The following is an 8,258-nucleotide window of genomic DNA, read 5'->3' on the forward strand; positions in this document are numbered from 1 at the left end:
TTTGTTTGTTTGTTTGTTTGTTTGTTTGTTTGTTTGTTTGTTTGTTTGTTTGTTTGTTTGTTTGAGATATAGTCTTTTTTATTTTGCATGCATTAAAAAGATATTTGTTCGTTATGGGGAGGCCTCATAACAAAAGTTTTCATTGAAGCAAATAATGCTGCTGTAAACCATCTTCTATTTGCATGCATACATGCATGCATGCATGCATGCATGCAATTAGAACAGAGCACGCATGCAAGTAGAAGAAGATTAATGCAAGTAAAATAAGATGCATGCAGTTAGAAGAAAATGTATGCAGTTAGAAGAAGATGCATGCAGTTAGAAGAAGATGCATGCATGCATGCATGCATAGTTTTTCTTCGTTGTTTAATGAGGACGACGATTTAATACATTAAAGAAAAAACAAAAAAAAGAGAAATACAGAATTGTGTTTATGCACAGCGAAGTATTTATATTTTTTTGCATTTGTTTTTGTTTATTCAGATAAAAAATAAACAAAAAGAAAAACAAAAGAATACTTTCTTTTCTTTTCTTTCTCTCTTGCATCGGCATCAAAAGAAGATATGAGGGTGTAAATGCCTTCAATCAACACAAATAGTGTAGCAGCATATATGTACATACATATATTGAAACGTATATATAAACATATATATATATATAAGTATGAATGTTTTTATATATATATTTATATATATATATATATATATATATTAAATGCCGTTTCACTTGATTATTCTTTTTATATCAGCAAACGAGAAGAAGGAGAGCAGCCGCCTCCTCCTCCAAATTTTTAATTATAAATTACAACGAAGACAACACACGGCAACACCACCAACAACTATTTAAACCATCCGCACCTTTCGGAGGCTTATATATATATATATATATGCATATATATATATATATATATATATATATGCGTGTATACGTATATACACATAAATATTCTATGATGCACATACAGGAAATAAATTTGGCACATCTTAGTGGCCCATTTACATTATAATATTGCGCGATATAATATATATATATATATATTATAATATATCTATATATGTATATATATAATATACGCGTATAATATTTCTACCCTGTATGTGCGCTGGATACACGAACAGGGCATAAGTATGCGAGACATACGAGATAAAAGGCATATATATAACTTAGATATATAATGCATATAATAAATAAGAGGAAGATTTACCCCTCAATGGGGGCCGTAGCATTGAATAACTAGGGAAGGCGTTTGCAGATAGTTTTATCTTTGTAGATACACCGCATGAAAGGTAATATTAGGGAGATAATTTGGAATTAAATGAATTTGCATGCGTCAACAGAGGGAGAAAAACTTAAAGAAGAAGGAAAAGAATTTCATTCATAAAGTTGAATACTTCAGGTGTATGCGCAGCTCCTTGAATTACCTGCAGGCGGGCTTACTACTCACCAGCAGGTGTTTCCTTTGTGTCTCAGACCCCTCGAGCCATTTAAAAACAACAGAATGAAAGAGAAAAACATAAATAATATATATTTAATTTTATATAAGCCATTCGACGTTGCTGATAAACAAGACACAACGGCCGCGCCGAGCGAGAGAAGATTCTGCACAGCCAGCGGTAGCAGGGGAAACAAAGAATCTGATGGTAAAGAGAGGCCTAGGGCTTTCTATTTTTGTTCATTTTTGAAGATATTGTCTTTTTATTTTGATCTGATTGAATTTAAACGAAGATTCCTCAGGAAAAAACAGAGTTTCCTCTCTTGAGGCGGCCGCGTCTGCACTCGGCTCGCTGGAGTGTACAGGCAGCTTCCGTCGTAGGTTTCGTCTGCTGAGGGTGGATTTCGTGTTATTTTTGTTGTCCTTCTATTTGTTGTATTTGCTTTTGCCTCTTCTTCTTCCTTGAGAGGAAGAGGCCCTGCATATTTTTACTGCTTTCTCCCCTCCCTCTTCCTGACAGCTCAGGAAGTTGAATTATTCACCGAAAGCGCCACCGCTAGAGGCGCGACGGAGGCCATGTGGGCGCCTCAGGCTGTCAATGGCCCCTCCCCGATGGACTTTGAAGCGGCGCCTTCTTCTCGCGCTGCGTTCAACGAGGCTACTGGGGGCTCTGCTGCTGCTGCAGGAACAGCTGCTGCTGTTCCTGCAGCACGGCGAGACAGGCCAGGGGCTTCTCCTCTAGAAGGCCTTCTTGACTTTGACAGCAGTGAATTGCCCCCTCGAGACCCTCTCTGTGCGTCTCCTGCTGCTGCTGCTGCTGCTGCTTCTCCTCTTCCTTATGGGGGGCCCTCAGTGGTCTCTCCCTTCCCAGACTCAGCAGCTCCTGCTCGCTTCTCTGAGGCCCCCTGGCCTGCTTCTCCCATTGCTGCTGCAGCAGTCTCTCCTCTCTCTCCTGCTGCTGCTGCTGCTGCCTTCGAGACCAAGCAGCAACAGCAAATAAGCACTGGGGGCCCTTCCCCTTGGAGTGACGGCTTAGAATCTCGGGGCCCCGCATCGCCTCTGAGAGGGCCCCCGGGGGCCCCCTCAGAAGGACCTACGAGCAGCGTTACACAGCTTGAAAACACAGAGGGAGGCTGGCAGCAGCAGCAGCAGCAGCAGCAGGGGCAGGGGGCCGTCGCCTCATTTGAAGCGCAAGGCCTGGCTGTGGAGAATCGCGAGCAGCAGCAGCCGTTTCAGCAGCAACAGCAGCAGCAGGAGCATCAGCAGGAGCAGCTGGATTCGTTTGATTGCTGGGGAGACTGGAGCGCTCCCCCGTTGCAGCAGCAGCAGCAGCAGCAGGGCCCTGCAGCCCCCCCGCCCTCTTTGGGCTCGAGTGAGGCAGCAGCACGAAGTGCAGCAGCTTCAGATCCGCACGAGACACAGCAGCAAGACCACGTGCAGCAGCAGCAGCAGCAGCAGCAGATGCTGCTGCAGCAACAGCTGCAGCAGCAGCTGCTTAAGCTGCAGCAGCTAGAAGCCGAGCCTTTAGGAGACTCGCAGGGACAAGCGAAGGAGCACCGTGCTGCAGCAGATGAGCAGCAGCAAGATCAGCAGCAGCAACAGTGTCAGCAGCAGCAACAAGATCAGCAGCAGCAGACTACAGCCTCCCAACTGCAGCAAGGAGCCAGTGAAGACAGCCCATCTGCTGTCTCCAGTATGCTGCAGCAACCATCAGCAGCAGCAGCTACAGCAGGAATTGAGCACCAGCAGCAGCAGCAGCAGCAGCAGGACCTCTTTATAGGAAACGGGGTTCTGGCGGGGCAGCAGCAGCAATCTGCTAGGTCAGAGCAAGAGCACGAGCAGCAGCAGCAGCAGCAGCAGCAGCAGCAGCACGATAGCGCTGGTTCTGGAGCAGCAGCAGATCTGGCAGCCCGTGATGTATGGGCCCCCTCTTCTGCAGAGTATGCAGCAGCAGCAGCAGCACCTGCAGCAGCAGCACCTGCAGCAGAAGCAGTGGCACCTGCAGCAGCATCAACAGCAGCAACTGCTGCTGCTGCAGAAGGTCTAGGAGCTGTAGCGACAGACGGAGTCAGTGAGGGTTTGCTGCTGCTTGCTGCTGACTTGAAGGGAGAGAAGCAGCAGAAAGAAGCAAATAAAGAATCATGTGAGGCGGCAGATGGAGAGACACTCCAGCTGCGGGGACACCCAGCTGTTACTGCAGCAGACGCAGACGACGCTGCTGCTGTGGGGCCCCACAGCGGCCTCTGGCACCCTCCTCAGCATGAACAACAACAAGCAGCAGCAGCAGCAGCAGCAGCAGCAGCAGGAGGGTCCCCTTTGCTGCTGAGCGTCGGCATTCGAGGGGAAGCCTGCGCTGCTTCGGAGGGTGAGGAGAGGAAGCTCTCATCAGGGTCGGTGCGGCAGCAGGAGCCCAGCAGCAGCAGCAGCAGCAGCAGCAGCAGCAGGCCCTTGCCTTTAGGGGCTCTCAGCAGCAAAGACAGCGCATGCATTTCCTCTGAAGACCACCGAGGGCTTTGTCGTAGCTCCAGCGATTTGCAGTCGGCGTTCTCTCCACCTGAACAGCCACCAACACCAGATTGTGCTGCTGCTGCTGCTGCTGCTGCTGCTGTTGCTGCAGGTGAAGCAGCAGAAGCAGCAGCAGCAGCAGGGGAAGACGGCAGTTTCCCCTCTGGACAGCAAGAAGCGGAGGAGCCGAAGTCGCAGCAACAGGAAGCCCTTTCACCACCCGCTTCAACAGCAGCAGCAGCAGCAGCAGCAGCAACAGCAGCAGCAGCAAGTCGAGACACCACTTCGGATGGCAGCGAAGCACCTCAGGAGGTGCAGCCGACACAGACAGCGTTTGATCCCGCTGCAGCTGCCGCACAACAAGAGCAGCGGCAACAGCAGCAACAAGAGCAGCAGCAAGAGCAGCAGCAGCAACAGCAGCAGCCGCAGCAGCAGCAGCAGCAGCAGCAGGGTGTCACTGGTGGGGCTGCAAGTCGGTTGCTGCGCGCTTTGCCTTTTAATTTTGTTTTACGGGGGGGAGGGCCGAAGCAGTCTCCACCTTCAGCAACAGCAGCAGCAGCAGGATCTCCAGCAGCAGCAGCAACAGCAGCAGGATCACCAGCAGCAGCAGCAGCAGCAGATGCTGGGGTGGCCTTGCAGGGCCGTACAGAATTTGAACGGCTGCTGCAAGAGGGGCGCAACACACCGACGAGCAGCAGCAGCAGCAGCGGAGCGACAGCAGCAACAGCAGCAGGATCACCAGCAGCAGCAGCAGCAGCAGCAGGAGCAGCAACCGAATTAGCTGTCATGGCGAGCGGGGCAGCAGAAACACCCCCCCCACCACCACCACCACCAGGAGCACCTGCATCAGCAGCATCAGCAGCAGCATCAGCAGCAGCAGCAGGAGGTCAGCCTCGTACTGCATACAGTTTATTCTTAGAGCGGCTGAAGCACCCGTCTTGTAGTGCTGCTGTCTGCAGCATGCGTCGCTTCGTTGAATCCTTCCCTGTGGGGCTTTCGAGTGCAGCAGCAGCAGATATGCTGCATACATTTGCTGCGAAGGTGCTGCTAATGCTGCGACAGACTGAAGCTTTTGCTGGGCTTGAAGAGACACCAGAGGCAGCAGCAGATGGAGGTGAAGCAGGCGAAGCTCTTGAGAAGTTTCTTATTCAGAAACTCTATGCGCTTCTTCCTAAAGAGACAAAAGAAGATGTGCAAGAAGACAAAATATTATGTGAAAAGATCCAGCTGCTTTCTTGGGTGCAGCCGAAGCACTTAGAAATACCCGATTGGAATGACTCTCCTGCAGCAGCAGCAGCAACAGCAGCAGCAGCAGCAGCAGCAGCAGGAGCAGCAGCAGGAACAGCAGCAGGAACAGCAGCAGGAACAGCAGCAGCAGCATCACCAGAAGGAGGGACAGAAGCAGCAACAGCAGCAGCAGCAGAAGGAGGAGAACCAGCAGCATCACCAGGTACATCAGCAGCAGCAGCAGAAGCAGCAGGAGCAGCAGCAGGAGCAGCAGCAGCAGCAGCAGCAGGGGGTCTGTTAAACTTTGATGCAGTGGTGGGCTCTGCTGCAGCAAAGCTGCAGAAGATGCATTTAGTAAGGGCTCCTCGGGATAAGCTTCGGCTTGTTTTATTTGCATGCAAGCTGCTGATGTCAGCCCTAGAGCAAAGGAAGCAAACAGCACCTGCAGCAGACGATTTGCTGCCTCTGCTGATATATACTTTAATTAAGGCGAACCCTCCAAAGCTATACAGCAACATTCAGTTTGTTGCAGTGTACAGACACCCGAATCGCATGCACGGCGAAGAAGCATACTTCTTCACGCATCTTTGCTCTGCTGCTGCTTTCATTAAAGCTGTTGGTGTATCTCCGGGGGTGCTTCTGTGTATTGACCCCGAAGAATATGCAGATAAGATGCGAAAAGCGCAGATAAACCTCAAACTGCAACAGCAGCAGCAGCAGCAGCAGCAGCAGCAGGGGCAGCAGCAGCAGCAGCAGCAGCAGCAGGGGCTTTCTCCTGCTGCACCTGCTGCTGCTGAGGGAACGGCAACAGCACTTGCTGCTGCAGCAACAGCACTCAGCACCCTCAAATACCTGAGGCAGGGAGACGAAGATACAAATAAAGAAGCTGAGGTGTCTGTGCAGCATGTTGGGGTTTCTTTGCTGCAGCGGCAGCAGCAGCGGCAGCTGCAACTGCAGCAGCAGCAGCTGCGGCTGCTGCTGGCTCAAGCAACCAACGCCCCTCGCACATTCTGCGGTGTACGTACAGCAGCAGAATTAAAAGTAGGAGACTTAGAAGCTTTATTAGGAGAGTATAATGAATTAGTAGGGGTTATAGACAGAGCAGTGCTGCTGCTGCAGCAGCAGCTAAGGCTAGAGCAAGAAGCTAGCTCCCTGCAGCATGCAGCAGCAGCAGCAGGAGCAGCAACAGCACCTTCGGATGGTTCGAGTTAATTGAGGGGTTGTCGGGGAGAGAGAAAGAGAGAAGAAAACATAAAATATAAATGCATGCATTTGCAAGCCTAGAGTGTATTTGCTTGTTTATTACTTTTGTTTGCTTTTCTCTTGTTTTGCTTATTTATTTATTTTGTTTATTTGCGTCAAACAATCGAACAACTTACCTAAAAGGACTTGGCGATTTCTCCTTCAGGGTCTAGGGTTTAGGGTTTAGGGTTTAGGGTTTACAGGATGGGGTGTAGGGTTTAGGGTTTACAGGATGGGGTGTAGGGTTTAGGGTTTTAGGGTTTAGAATTTACAGGATGGGGTTTAGGGTTTAGGGTTTACAGGCTAGGGTTTGGAGTTTAGAGCTTTAAGGTTAGGGTTTAGGGTTTAGGGTTCAGGGTTAACAGGATAGGGTTTAGGGCTAGGATTTACAAGCTAGGGTTTAGGGTTTACAAGGGTAGCTGATGATGTTGAAAGAAAACCCTCAGCATAATAAACAAAGTAATTATAATCAAAAAGAGAGACAAGCAGAGACAAAGACAGAGACAGCGATATGCAAAGAAAATAAACAAAGAGAGATCATCAGAAAGAAAGAAAGACAGAAAAATAAAAATAAAAATAAAGACAAAGAGAGACAAATACAAACAAATAAAGACAAAGAGAGAGAAATAAAGACAAAGAGAGACAAATAAAAACAAAGAGATACAAATATAAACAAAGAGAGACAAATAAAGACAAAGAGAGAGAAATAAAGACAAAGAGAGAGAAATAAAGACAAAGAGAGACAAATAAAGACAAAGAGACAAAAGAAAGACGAAAAAAATACAAACAAACAAAACAAAACACAAAGAGAGAGACAGACGTCCCCATAGAAAGAAAGACAAATGAAAAGAAAAAGAAAATAAAAAAAAATAAAAAAAAAGAAAAATGAAAGACAAATGAGAAGAAAGACAAAAGAAAGACAGAAGAGAAGAAAGACAGAAGAAAGACAAAAGAAAAGAAAGACAAATGAAAAACAAAATAAAATATTTATTTATTTAAAAAAAAAGAAAAATGAAAGACAAATGAGAAGAAAGACAAAAGAAAGACAGAAGAGAAGAAAGACAGAAGAAAGACAAAAGAAAAGAAAGACAAATGAAAAACAAAATAAAATATTTATTTATTTATTTTTAATATAATATACACAAGTTTTTCTTCTTTGTATTTCTCTCTTCGTCTTTGATATGCACAGCCAAACAAACAGATTATTATTATTTTATTATTTTATTATTATTATTATTTATATTGTTATTATTTACTATTACTATTGTTTATTGCTATTATTTCATTACTTATTATTATTATTAATTATTACTTGTTATTATTTTTATGTTTATTTATTATTGTTATTATTTAATATTATTATTATATGCTACGATTATTATTATTAATAATACTATTATGCTGAGCATTATTATTATACACTTCCTATCTTTTATATATTATTATTTAGTTTTAAATATATTATTTTATTACTGTTGTTAACAGATATAATTATTGCTATTTATTATTATTTTGTGTTTATTCAGCAGCTGCAATACACACGTTGCTATCAGCTTTGTTAGAAGGGTAAAGGTAATTCATTTGTAATTCTTTTTAAGAGGATTCAGGAAAGACAAATATAAAATATTAATTTTAAAGACAAACGAAAAGATTAAGAACAAGAAAAAGAAAATAATTCAAACGCCCACCGCAACTGCGAGGTGTATAGACACCTCGCATATATGTATATGCACCTAAGAGGTGTACATACACCTAAGATATATAAATGCATATATGTATATATATACATATGTATATATATACATATATATATATATATACATGTATATATATATATATATATATATATATA

At 45.3% G+C, this 8,258-nt stretch overlaps 1 protein-coding gene across 1 annotated transcript; it reads left to right on the plus strand.

Annotated features, from left to right (window-relative positions):
* Nucleotides 1-2,008: 2,008 nt before the first annotated feature.
* Nucleotides 2,009-6,376, plus strand: EAH_00040570 (vacuolar sorting protein 9 domain-containing protein, putative; the record flags this gene model as incomplete). The annotated part of the gene is made up of 1 exon (XM_013395267.1): nt 2,009-6,376. The coding sequence occupies one exon, from the start codon at nt 2,009-2,011 to the stop codon at nt 6,374-6,376; it is 4,368 nt and encodes a 1,455-aa protein (XP_013250721.1).
* Nucleotides 6,377-8,258: the final 1,882 nt, after the last annotated feature.

This window comes from Eimeria acervulina, genomic scaffold (genome assembly GCF_000499425.1).
Source record: "Eimeria acervulina Houghton genomic scaffold, Eah_scaff496, whole genome shotgun sequence".
Lineage (NCBI taxonomy): Eukaryota > Apicomplexa > Conoidasida > Eucoccidiorida > Eimeriidae > Eimeria > Eimeria acervulina.